This window comes from Rissa tridactyla, chromosome 3 (genome assembly GCF_028500815.1).
Source record: "Rissa tridactyla isolate bRisTri1 chromosome 3, bRisTri1.patW.cur.20221130, whole genome shotgun sequence".
Lineage (NCBI taxonomy): Eukaryota > Metazoa > Chordata > Aves > Charadriiformes > Laridae > Rissa > Rissa tridactyla.
The window spans coordinates 43,570,268-43,583,683 of NC_071468.1; the positions used below are offsets into that span (position 1 = coordinate 43,570,268).

Sequence of the window (13,416 nt, forward strand, 5' to 3'; positions counted from 1 at the left end):
TATCAAAACAGAAAAGATGCAAAAGATATAGCAAAAAAGTTACCTTTGCCATAATATCAGCATAAGCCATATACAGGAAATCCTCTTCCAATTTGCTGGTTAATAGAGAGAGGAAAGGGAAAATGAGGAAGATTAGCGCCATTATAGAGAATTGGAGCTCAAAAATATTTTTAAGCATCTTAAAAAAATCTTTTTAAAGGATTACGTTCGTAATTAATTACAAAAGTCTTTCTGGAAAGCGACGATTTGAATAACTAATACAAACTGAAAAGTAAAGCCATCTGCAAACATAGTGCCCAGAAATTCATAAACACCTTCCAATGAAGCGAACGTATTTAATTTTTCCATTATACCTAGAATATACTTATATTTCACATTCAGAATTTATCTGTCAATAGGGAACATAGAAGAGAGAGGTGTATTAAGTCCTGAACACAGCATCCATAACTGCGAAAAAGTGTATAGGGACATCTGTTTGTCTGTAGAAAACTCCTTAGATCTCATTATCAGTCACATTAAAATGTCTTTACACACTACAGGCTAAAGAGGTTTCAGTGTAACTCAAACTCACCATACCTACATAGGCACATTTTGGCCTAGTCTATGCAATCTCACTTGAACAGTGACATGTATAACTTCAAGTACAGGAATCTGAAAATCTGCACACACTCTGCAGTCTCTCACACCATCCCTACCATTTTTCAGTTAAGGCTGTTCGACTGAATAGCAGAATAAGTTGATGTAAAGGATCAACTCTTTTAAGGCTTTCATCTTCTTCCGGTGGTTCCTCCCCAGGTTTCTTTAGGGAAAAAAAGATTTTAAAAGTATATTCAATTATCTATACTGAAAAATGTTTTACTCTGTGCAATTTATTAAACATGAAATACTCACATATGTAATTCTGACTTGGACAACGAGAGGAAACAAGTTCCAAGCAAAGTATGAAAAGAGCTTGAATCCTGACCTTGTTTATGACCATGAAGAATTACAAAGATGATACCATTTGCAAAGCTTTGGGTTTCCACTTCTCATAAAAATTAACCCTCTTCCTTAGATTCTGAAAATAACTTCAATCTTTTACTGATGTTACCCAGAATGAGTGGTAACCAGATGCCATTATTTGCTACTATATTGTCTGTTCCTCTCTATGTTAACAAGCTTTATCAGCTAAAAATTAAAATCCTCTGTTCCAAGTCTTAAGCCATGTATAATGTTCGCTGAGGAACTCTGAGTGGCTTTGAGGGTGCAGAAATCCCAACTTGAAGCTCACCAATAGTTCTGGACAGAAGGAACCATATCTACCAAAATCAGTAATGCTGGCAGGATGTAGAATTTTAGAAGACAACAAATCAATAATATATAAAAAAATCACATATCATTCAAAAAATTGTGTGCGCTAGTGTCAAATACATTCCTGTGGGAATGCTTATAGATGTCTATGTATCCTACACTTCATATATGCCTATGAAGTCTACCTTTTCCACTTAGCTGTACCAAACATGACTGTTTGCAGCTGAGAATTCACTTCAGTTGACATATATGCACAATGATTGTTTCACATCCCAGTCTGTGATAGCCATCTAAGGTTCATTTCACATTTTGCAATATGTAACAATATTTTCAGTATCAATAACAAGATCTGAACATTGCAAATTGTAACTTTATTTATATCTCACCATTATTGAGGTCTTCCCCTGCTCTTTATTTCAATCTCATTTAGGATTCTGACCGTTCTCTTTAATTAAATGGCAGCATTCTATACTTGGTAATGTTATCAACCAGAATACCTCTCTAGTGTTATCAAAAATGATGAAGCAAAAGGGCAGAAGTTGCATTAACGTTTAATACAAATTATTACTTTTTATATATTTAATTCAAATTAAATGGAGGATCAAATTCACCAATGACTGAGTTAAGTAGAGCTCACTATTAAAGCATAGCATGAACATTAGAACCAAATGATTTTCTGACATTTCTGGGAAATAAGCATTCTTAATTTTTAATGTTTTGAGACATTTGCCCTATAGTTATTTAAGTGTAAAATAAAAAACTTTAACTGAACATACTATAAGAGGATAAAAAAAATACTTTAGGCAAGTTTTAGTTGCCATTTCTAAATGTTGAAGATTTAAGATTTAATTTTTACATCATCTAATTAGTAAACACCCATTACACACACTGTTCTTATAAATTATTATAATATAAATTATAATAATTATAAATTGCCTGGATCTGGCAAAGTCAGGAAGGGGGTAGTTGTTACTGCATTTCTCCCTTTAAATTATTTTCACTTAGCAGAAAACAGCGTTCAAGATTCTCAGTATTGAGAAAGAATGTCCTACAGCATACAACATTGTAGTTTACTGACTACAGAGAGTTAAAGGATTGGAAGTCTTGGTTATAGTTTCCAGGCCCTGGATTGTTCCAGTTTCCTATCTAATAAGTGAACAGTTCAGAAACTTCAGACAACCCTTCAAAGCATACGTTAGAGAACCCAAGGCTCCTGCTTTGTCCCTTTCCAGACAAGCTCTGCCACCACAGCCTATGCTGGGATTCCATCTTGACAGTCCTATAAATCTTAAATTCCTTGCTACACCATGCTACAGTTTCTCCAAGAGGGACAGAGAACCTCACCAGCATCACAATCATATCTTTCCCAAAGTCCACACAACAGTCTGTGTCAGCTCCACAGATCTGAAGAGTAGAACCTCAAACTCTCACCCTTCCAGGAGAGTGCTCTAAAGCAGCAAAAATTTGATAGAAATTTATTTAAAAGAAAGATGGAGTTTTGCTCTTTTGAATGAAAAGTGTAATACATCTGTCCTTAAGAAAGCACTGGACAGACACTTATCTGTATGCTTGAGGAATTAGAAGGGAATGCCTGTGGTCCTTTACTAAAGGATTACAGACAATCCAGTCTGATTCTGTCTTCTCCAAGACAGTTTTTCACATAAGCTACCTGCCAGCAAGCAGTTCTTCATAAACTTAGCAAAGATACGGTTTCATAGAGAAGGTAAGGAGACAACCCTTTATGTCAGAGACAACTAAATGACCATGATGGGTTATTTCTTCGCACACATATATCTGCATATACATACACACACACAGGCAAAGAGCTATGCTGTTCCACATTCCTCATGCTCTCAACTGCTAAAACGTAATTATTTTTGGCAATGAACCTGCATTATTTAAAACATTTGCAGCGTGTTGGGACACATGAAGATATCCGTTTAAAAGGTCGTATATAAAGTAAGTATTTGCAGAAGTCTCTTGCTTTTTCATTATGCTCGATCATACAATTCGGATGCCACAAGAAATGAATTCTGCATGTGGGCAGGCCAAAACGAACTTCCATAGTCTGCTTGTGTTGAGTTCACTGCTGCTGATCCTCCTTTTACTATTTTGATTCTTATTTTCAAAATTGTTTGCAACTTGCATAGTTGGTTGTAAGCATAAGCTTTAAACAGTAAAAGCAAATTATTATTGTATTCTAATAGAAATTTTCCAGTTAGCTTCCTCTCTTTCTATTGCAGAGAGCAGGCTCTCCTCACAATAAAAAGACTGATCTCAGACTGCGTTCTGTTGGCCTCACAGGGACTGAATAATTTCCTAGTACTAGTTCTTACCCAACCGTCGAAAGGACTACCTTTCTGAGAGACAATTGTAAGGGATGAGGACACAAGCCTTTACCGAAAATCACTCTGGGGACTTAGCAGGCTAAAGACATGACTCTTAACACTTTACTGCTGAGAAAAATCTTCACCTCCCTGACCAACTATACAAGAGGCTTCTTCTGCGAGACAATTCCAGTGAACACCCTTTTTCATGTCTGCTTCTGAGGGACTGATTAATCAAAGACTAGAATTTGCCTAGTTTCATATTCTAACCTTTTGACTTAAATGGTTTTAATGTGGGTTATGAAAACTTCAAATACATAAAGGCCAACTGCAAAGAAAGAAGAGAACAGACTGTTCTCCACAGGGCAGCAGATAAGAGAGAGGGGAATGACAGCAACTGGCATCTCATTTAGACACAAATTTAAAAAGCTTTATAAAAGGTTATGGAAGCCCTGAAGCAAACTGCCTGAGGGAATTCTGGAATCTCCATCACTTGTAATTTTAAACACCTGTCAGAGTGACTTGGTTATAGCTCATCCCTTTGGGTAGAGACAGTTTAGATGATATCTTATGTACCTCACAGACTTATAATTATTATTACACAACATGAATGTTAATCCATAATACATTCCCATGACCCTTTGCACCCAGACATACTGCTAAGTCTTCTATCAGTTTGTCTTCAAAATAGTGTTCTTCTGTTTCAATCCAAGATTTATCATAGCCTTGAAGAAAGAGATTGACAGCTCGGTGCCTAAAAAGGGACATTTAAAACAAAAGCTGTAAACCTTTAGAGAGAAGATTTGGTCAATATGAATTTCATTTAGCTTGAAGAATTGTCCAGTCACTACAACTACCATTTAAAAAGAAAGCAAAATTTCTATGGTAAAACATGCTGAAAGCACCTATTTTAAAAATTAAGTTTACATTAAAATGCTCTATTCAAAACTGTGTCCCATCAACTTGTAAAACTGATATTAAAATGTAATAATAATGATATTAAGAACAGATAATAAATAGAACTTTAAAGAAATTTAAACACGGGTAAGAAATAAAATCTTGGCCACATTTATTTTGAATATAAAGTATTTTCATAATATTTTATTTTAAATATTAAAATAACAGCAATAGACAACATATTATGCTCAAATAATTGCACTTTTTTAATTTTCGGAATTAGACTTTCATATCTAAAATAATAAACCATTTTTTTCTAAATTGCATGAAATTAAATGGATGATGAGGCTAGGGGAAATAGAGTAAGCCAATGATGATGTTTACTGTTTTGTTGGTTTTTTTCTTGAGGATTCAATGCAAAACAGACTGCGCGACAACCAATTCTCCATGAAGAATTTTATCAATCATCTTAATTCTTTTTAAACAACTGTCAGTCTTATACACTGAAATGAAGAAGTATAATTAAAATATACAGGAATGCTAGTTATGTGCAGGTGACCTACTTGTTAAAGTAAGAACAGCTACAGGTGGAAATATCTTTGTTCTATTTTCAACTGTCATGGCAGCCCCATTTCATGCTAGTGTCATTCTCGTGCCCTTGTGCTTCCTGAGACATACTTTAAGATTCATCCTACTAACTATGGTAATAGTAATAATACACATACTTTTGAGAACAACTGAGAACATTATTATACTGAAGAGATCAGACGCAAGTGTTCTGGAAATTATTTTTAGCAATTGCATGAAAAAAAACCAGATGTCTATTTTTTCAGAACATTCATTGCTTCCAGAACCTCAGGATTCTGAAACTTGCTTGACTATAGATCCCATTCTCTATTAAACAAGAAAGAAGAGGAAAAGGAGCCACAGGAAAAGGTGTGAAAAGCCTAGAGTATATGCATATATTTCTTGTCTAATAGAATGCTCTTCCCAAAAGTGCAAAATACATAGACAAGTTTTCAGATAAACAGTTTACTTCCTGCATATAGAGCATTTAGCATCTAATAGTAAAGTTAACTCCACATTTCCAGAGCTATACCATGGCTTAGGAGGAAATTTTTCTCCCAAGATGATATTACTGTGACACCATTACGTCCATTTCCGCATTTATCTCCTATGAAAGGTGACGACTTTTCAGAGAAGAAAACATACCAGGAGGAATAAGTGGAATAACAGCAGGAGGAGAAAACCAGAAATCTAAAATTATACTTTTTGTTATTCTTTTCAGAAGATATAATAAAGTAATTAGATCTATTAAAAGAAAGTAATATACAAAGTACATTACCACACAGTTTATCAATTACTGGTTTACATGTTTTTTTTCCTTTTGATCTCACCAAATAGCACCGTATGAACATAAATGTATTTGTTAAAGACAGAACAAATATAGCTCTTACCTTGGCAGATTATACAATGGTGCCATTCTAAAGCAAGCAACTACTGCTCTTTTCCTCTGTTTAGATAGCAGCTTATGCCACACTGCTTTTTTTGACCGTTGAGGATGCTCAACCTGTTACATAAAATACATACGGAAAAATAAACAATGTGGCGATGTCCCTACTGCCCGAGCATAGTAATAATAATAAAAATGTGAGATAACAGATAAATCAAGTGGAAAGATAACAGAAGAATAATAGATGGGAAAAAAAATGTTCTAGAAAGAGTTCAAGCGATCAGCCAAATTGTAGAATCAGAACTTAGAAAATAAAAGCAAAAATCTCCCTTTCCTTGTATGATATAGACATTATCCTTTTTTACTGCATCCTACTTATTATATCTTTTAGGTTGAATATTATCATAATTGAAGCCATGTCTCAGGAAACCTTAACTTTTGATACAAAGACTCTTCATTCTTTCTGTCTTTTATATGTAACTCTCTACATTGCACACCTCCACATTGCCTCAGACAATACTATTAAAGGATTTGTCTTAAATACAATTAATCTTTTATTTGTAGTATTTACCGTGACCAGCTACAATGGACAGGAATAACTTTAAAAAACAAGAGACAGGCATGGAGGCTTACTTAGGACTAAACTCCTCCCATGAATCTGCATAGCTAGAATGAACAGAAGATATTCCAAATCACTTCAACTGCATTTCATAATATTACAGCTCTGTCTTCAGATATATTCTCTTTCTGCATCCTGGCTCTACAGTAGCATGAGATGAAATTGGGTGTGCTCCATCCTCATCTTTTGCTCTTTAATTTTCTTTTGTTCCACCTTCCATCCTTGTTTCCATCAGAAGAAAATGACCACTGTGGTCCAAAAGAGCAACTGCATGCAACAGTATATAGCCTGACTGGATAACCAGCAATTAGCATTGCAGACTGTGCTACAGATCACTCCTTTCCCACAGCCTATTCACAGTTTTTGTGATTAACTTCACAACTGCTTCATAAGATTACATAATTTGATCTACGCTACACAACTTTTGTAGAGCTAAGGTGCCGGATGTCTTTTGTGGTGGGTTGTCTGTTTGTGGGGGTTTTGTTTGTTTCTTTTACGGACAACTGTGCTGGTCGGATGATATCTCCTCTGCCTCCCAAAATCATCAGAGGAGTCAATGTAAGTTAACATTTCTACCCTGAAAGACTTGGTGATTCTTCCTTGTAACAAAATAAGGCATTTTATTTAAAATATGTAGTGATGATGATGTTTATGCAGACTCAATATTCAATCCAAACATAGTGATCCAAGTGGACTTTTCTAGTTTAGTGAAATACAAAAAATTATTCAGTTAAATGATAAACACTTAATTGAACAGACTAAAATACTGACAAGCGTTCAGTAAAATGGATAAATTACACTTGTAAGATTAAATGGTGACACTCTAAAACAAGTTCCTTCCAAAAGATAAAATATAAATGAAAAATGAAATTTGTTAAGAGAAAGGATAGAAAAGCATTCATTGCAAACGTATTTACAGTCACAAAACAAAGTCAGCACTAATAATTTGAAGTCAGGCAAACCCAAATGTGAAAGTTAGGTAATTAGTAATATCTTCACATCAACTATAAAAGTCTCTATACTTTCCCAAAAGAAATAGCCTCGGCCTACGCAAGCAGATCTCTGAAAATAATAAAAACAAAGAAATTAGCTGTGCATGGAAAGAAAATACAAAGAATGAACTGATCTTTGCCAGTGCAATAAAGAAAGCATTCAGAGTATGTATATATGGAGAACGGAGTATTTGTATATGGAGAGCAAAGGATTACTCAAGACTATCATAAAACCAGACCCAGTGCTCACATATTCATTACCCATTTCAGTAACAAAAGCACCTGAGCACTTGTCTGCAGAAGAAAAGTAAAGCTGTATGGCCAAATTTTCAAACAAATAGGTGCAAAGCACCCAGAATAACAGCAGCCAGTATTTACTTCACTACAAGTCTTTGTTTAAGTCTGATCAGAAGGAGTGATCTGGAATGTTGGATCTGGTATTGCAATGGAAGTCCATCCTGTTCTGTAATACAGTTGTGTTGTATATTCTGTGAGACTGATCTTATGACAGAACATGGAAAACAGAAGGATCATACACCTTGGGTTTCACTCCCTTAACAATTTCTCCAAACTACACAAGCTTAACCAATTTGTATATTTGATGGTATAGCCAGAAATCAAGAAATCAAGAGATTTTATATGCTGTTTGAACTCAAATACAAGAGTCTAATGCTGAATTTTGCAACTCTGTACATGCTAATTAATTTCCCTTCAGCTCGGTTGACTTTGATAAAACCAGGGTAAGAGACAAGACCTTTTGACCCCCACATTTCTAGCTTTCTTCCTCACAGCCATGCTATATCCTTTCAAATCAACACCCGTTCTCTTGTCTCTCTCTCTCTAGTAAATGAACCATGATTGACATGGATTTACTTCCACATTCTATCACTTTTTGCTTGCTCCACACATATTCAATAACAGGTAAATTTTAGTGACTCCTCTTCATTCTCTTCTATCACACTGTGTAAGGCTGCTGAACTTGAAGCAAGTCCATATTAAGGCTGGCAAATTATATGAAGATGGGTTGTGTGATGCAACAGCTGGGACACAGGTATTCATATCAACACACTTTGATAAGTCTCTTTTAGCAATCAAATGCTGCGCAGCGTATACAAGCGTATACAAGCACTTTCACCAACCTCTCAGATTCCTACTTGACTTCAACCACTGATCTCATCACAATATGGAACCTTCCTGACATGGGATCTGAAAACCTGTGCCCAGCTTCTAAGTAAAACCAACTTATCTAATGAGAGGGCAGAGCAGCCTTGAATTCTCAAATGTTCTTTGAAAAGGAAAAAAAAAAAAAAGCCCCGAGCAAATTTTATATGCAGTCAGTTTATAGACTATGGTGTAACCAGCAGCGTTCATCCCTGTCACTAGGAACACCCTTGAAGTTAACGTGCTGTTTCTTGAGTACATTTCAAAAAACAAAACCTAGAAAACACAGAATAAGTCTAAAGTGCAAAATAGCTAACAATTCAGTAAGTAAAACAGGAAAACTAAATTTATCAAGTTTTTGATAGAGTCTTTGATAAAGTTTTTGACTTGTAAAATGTACTGACATAGTGTTGTGGGTTTTTTGTTTCAAAATTTCAAGAATTAAAAATTTAAAGATAATTAATAGATTCTTGTCCCAAGGGGAGGAAAACACCAAAATCAAAACCAACCAACAAACACCTAACTTCCAACATTTATTCTTGGTTGACCTATTTCTGGGGACAAGTTCAATCAGAGAGCCAAAGTTCTCAAACAAAATTCTATCAGTGTTAGTGGGAAGAAGGACACAAAATAAATTACAGGTTTTTTTTTTTTTTAATGAAAGTTACTGTAGTCCAGGTCACATGGGAAGCTCATCTATTTATGCAAAAAATATTAGATAAAACAATACAGCTTCAAGCCAGATTCTGAAACAAGTTAGAGATTCTGCCAGAACTTTCTCAGAAAAATCATTCCTCTACCCTGCTTCTCCTGTTTCTTGAAATGCAGCAAGTAATATTTGAGCTGGTCAGGTTAACGCCTTGGTTTGTATTCACCATTGCACCAGCATGATCAAACCTGAGTTCATGCATGCATGCAGTTTGCTGGACCACCAAAGAGTAGTCTTGCTAAAACTTCCAGATTATCAAGAACTTTCTGAATTTGAATGCCAGTTTGATTTTCTAAATGCATATATTCTTGCCCACATTCATGCACACTTTCATACAGATTTTTGTCAAGTGGACATTCTTCTTACAATTTCTTTAACCAGTACATAGAAAATAGCTTTCTAAAGTCATCACTAGAGGAGCTGTGTATCAAGTCATCTGACTGTCCTACTCCATACAGCTTTAATATGCAGCTTTGAACCAGATATTTATGTAGGCAGCTTTAAGTTTCTTGCTACTTCAATAATTCAAGAGTCGCAACTGAGGAAAAATACCTTGGAATAAAAGGCATTTTTTCTTTTACTCACATTTCATGGTCCACGGACAATTTAATGATTACTTCCTGCTGGCTGAAATCCACCAGAAGGAAGCTAAAACATAGGTATCACTTTCTTAGTCCTTTTCTAAACAAATGATTGTTGGAGATGCTGCAAACACTGCATGATCGATATGACCGCGATATTGGATTACAAAACACAAGGCAAAACACATAAACAGTAACCATCAAGAGAGAAAAAAGAACAGAACATTAATACAGCAGTGAAAGTACAAATGAAAGGCTGAATACTTTTGTTTAGAATTAGAAGCAATAGAATTGGGAAAATGTGTCTAACCTGTTCCAGGTGAAATAGCACATTCGCTATATCAAGCACCCTTTCCACAGTCTTCTCTGGATCTGAGGAATTTTCAGTCCTGTTTGGTAAATCTTTGTAAAGTGCCATCTGCCACCTAATGGCGGGATCCTCAAGCTGCAGGAGAAAGATTTCACGTCACCAAGGCAAAATCTTACAAACGCACCGTCCAACAGCTTAATTAGTACAGAAACTGTTTCAAAGGACAACAGAAGCCCTTTATATGGCTAACCCACACCTTTACATGGCTAGCCCATACAGCATCCACTACATTGACTGGGAGATCAAATCTAAAGACTGTTTTGTGCAGTGTTTCTTGAGAGCTTCCAGAGGACTAAAAGTCTAATAATCATACAAAGAGCAAGTGACTGTGGGTCAACAAATAGCACTGGCACCAGCAATGAACATATTATTTGAGAAAAAGTAATGACTATGAGGTGGACAGGCATAAATTTGTACACTGACTTTCCAGTTATTAAACCAAACAACACTGAAATTATTGCTCTGCTAATTGGAATTCCTTAGTTTTCAGTCATGGAAATTAGACGTATTAGTCTTATATATATATAAGTTTTTTCATTTTAGTTTTTTCTATTGTTAGAAAAACCTTATTTTACTGATTACTAGCTTAAAAAATGAAAAGTTAGTTTATGAAAAATGAATTCAAGATGCATTTGCTTATTAGCCTACAAATTATAAAACACTGCATGCAGCAAAATGTTTTTTCTTATTTTTGTCTTTACATTTCATTTTTTCAATTTCAGTGGTCGGTGATTCTCTATTTTACCATTACCAATCTCTTTTTTGGTTCATTTTGTCTCCCTAATGCCTCTGCTAATCAACATTGATGCAACACACTTTGCAACCATATTTTTGTGCCAATGACGCTGAAGAAAAATGCAAAGGGTAACCCATTTTACTGAGAGCTGGGGCCAGTGATCATTCCTGATTGTGCAATTTAGGTTTAAGTCCCACTGGCCTGGATTCCTAGAGCATTTAGGAGACTAAACCCTACAGATTCAAATAGGGCTAAAACTCAACACTTACTTTTCTAAAACATCTTTGTGGATCCGGATTTCAATTTGTACCTGAGACAATAATGCTAATTCACCTCCACAAAACATCTTACGATACACCATTTACTGAAGTTCCAGGAATGACTATAAACTTACACAGTCGCTCAATAATAGCTTATTACAACCTAGAAAGCCAGAACTGACAGGCATTTCTTCCACATTTCGGCTTTTCCATTTCTTAACAACTGTCACATCCACAGTCTTTGTGTGAGCATTTGACCGGATCATCATGAATGGATAGTCCACAAAAGACTTTTTAATCACAGCTGATGTCTTTTGATCTGAGGACTCCTCACATCCTATCAAGGTACAGCTTTTTTGTATAGGTAGTTTTCTAAGGGTATGAGTAGTTGACATTTCAAGGTGTGAATTAGCATGGCTGGAAGAAGATTTTGGTGACTTGAGCTTCATCCATGTCAAAATGAATGCAAGTTTCGTCATCAATTTCTTGAAATAAAAGGCTCGGTACTGAGTAACAGCATGCAGGCATGCAAGGAAAGGAAAGACAGAAACAGGGTGAAGACAAATGTAGACAAAGGTAGACAAATGCATGAAATAGACACCACAACATTAATAGCTAAAGATTCAGAAGGATGATTCTCAAACAGTGCAGTTTTCTAAAGAGAAATCAAGATAAATTACATTTTTAGCTCTAACATAAATGACAGAACATGGTGTCTGTGAGTAGCAGTAGTAGTTAACAGAAAACACCATTTATTTGAAGAAAGAACATTGCTATGGTTGGAAGAAAACCAGCCTTTCCAAGAAGTGGTATTTTTCCTCTGTTTGGAAAGCCACCTTACACAAACACCATTTATACTAAGTTACATATTAATTCATAACTTCAAACAAAAATTTAAATTTATAAGAAAGACCATTTGGCCTATGTTCCTTTTATGTCTGACTGAATCAGACAAAAAGGGTAGTGTATGCATATAGCACAATGGCATCATTTTTCTTAACATATTTGACTGTATCAAACGTGTACTTCATTCAGTCAGGAAAGTGACTGAAGACTAATGATGTCAGAGAATTACAGAATAAATTATATTATACTTTGTAGATAACTACTGAATTTAACTTTTTACATTATACTTTTAAACAGTTAAGTTATACACTTAGGTTTAATGTGAACTCTGAAACGTGTCAGTGCTAAATGATTCATGAAAAGATACATTTCAAGGCACTGAGAATAAACTACTTAGCAATAGATAACAAATCATAATAAAGATGATAAATACAATAATAAATTGAAGTTTTGAAGTCCTAGAAATGCTGTATTTTGTCTGTAGTTGAGTGACTACTTTTCACATAGAGGTAAAAACCAGAGCTCTTCAAAGCTAGTAAAGCACTATGTGGATAGCTATAAAAGGAAGGTAGCTATAATAGTTATTGAGCTTTGCTATCTATGCCTTATGCGGTTCCCTTTCAGAATGCCATCTTCCACTGGGAATTCCTTTTACAATTAGGAAAATCCAAAGTCACTGCTGAAAAGTTTGCAACTGGAAAATTTGTCAATGTGTACTTCGGATTAGCTAAGATTACTTCCTTCTTAACTATCAAGGCACTGTGAAATTTCATCAATGTAAGAAATTTGAAGGTACTTTTATTCTTATGTGTTATAAACAGAGGAGGTGATATGTTGCTGAACAGCAGCAAACTTTTAATTGAAGCAAAGGAAGTTTCTGAAGAGAAAGCACAGATCAAAGTATTACGAAATATCATTACTCCAAGGCAACAAAGCAGTAACAGACAGAAATCTCTTCCTAGCAGTATGCAGAATGTAACCCTAAAGAAACAATATAGAAACCAAAGATGAAGTATTTAAAACAGGAGGGCAAGTGATGAGCAGCATGAAATGCCAGGCAAGACTTAAAACTGCATGGCTCACACAATGACAATATACACATACTAAAAGTGTCAGAATAGAAATACCTATCTTCATCATTAAGAAAACATTACTGAAGTTGACAGTCAAAATCA

At 35.1% G+C, this 13,416-nt stretch overlaps 1 protein-coding gene across 4 annotated transcripts in view; it reads right to left on the reverse strand.

Moving 5' to 3' along the window:
- The window catches only part of RYR2 (ryanodine receptor 2), a 427,534-nt gene that overhangs the window by 67,678 nt on the left and 346,440 nt on the right, over positions 1-13,416 (reverse strand). For 3 of the 4 annotated variants that reach the window (XM_054193732.1, XM_054193731.1, XM_054193730.1), the window contains exons 74-79: positions 10,340-10,474; positions 7,612-7,648; positions 5,972-6,083; positions 4,275-4,371; positions 696-799; positions 44-95 (exon numbers count right to left, since the gene is read on the reverse strand). In XM_054193732.1, the coding sequence (XP_054049707.1) occupies positions 44-95; positions 696-799; positions 4,275-4,371; positions 5,972-6,083; positions 7,612-7,648; positions 10,340-10,474 (537 nt within the window). Of the gene's footprint in view, positions 1-43; positions 96-695; positions 800-4,274; positions 4,372-5,971; positions 6,084-7,611; positions 7,649-10,339; positions 10,475-11,529; positions 11,902-13,416 lie in introns of all 4 variants that reach the window. The other variant, XM_054193733.1, reaches the window with a different exon arrangement.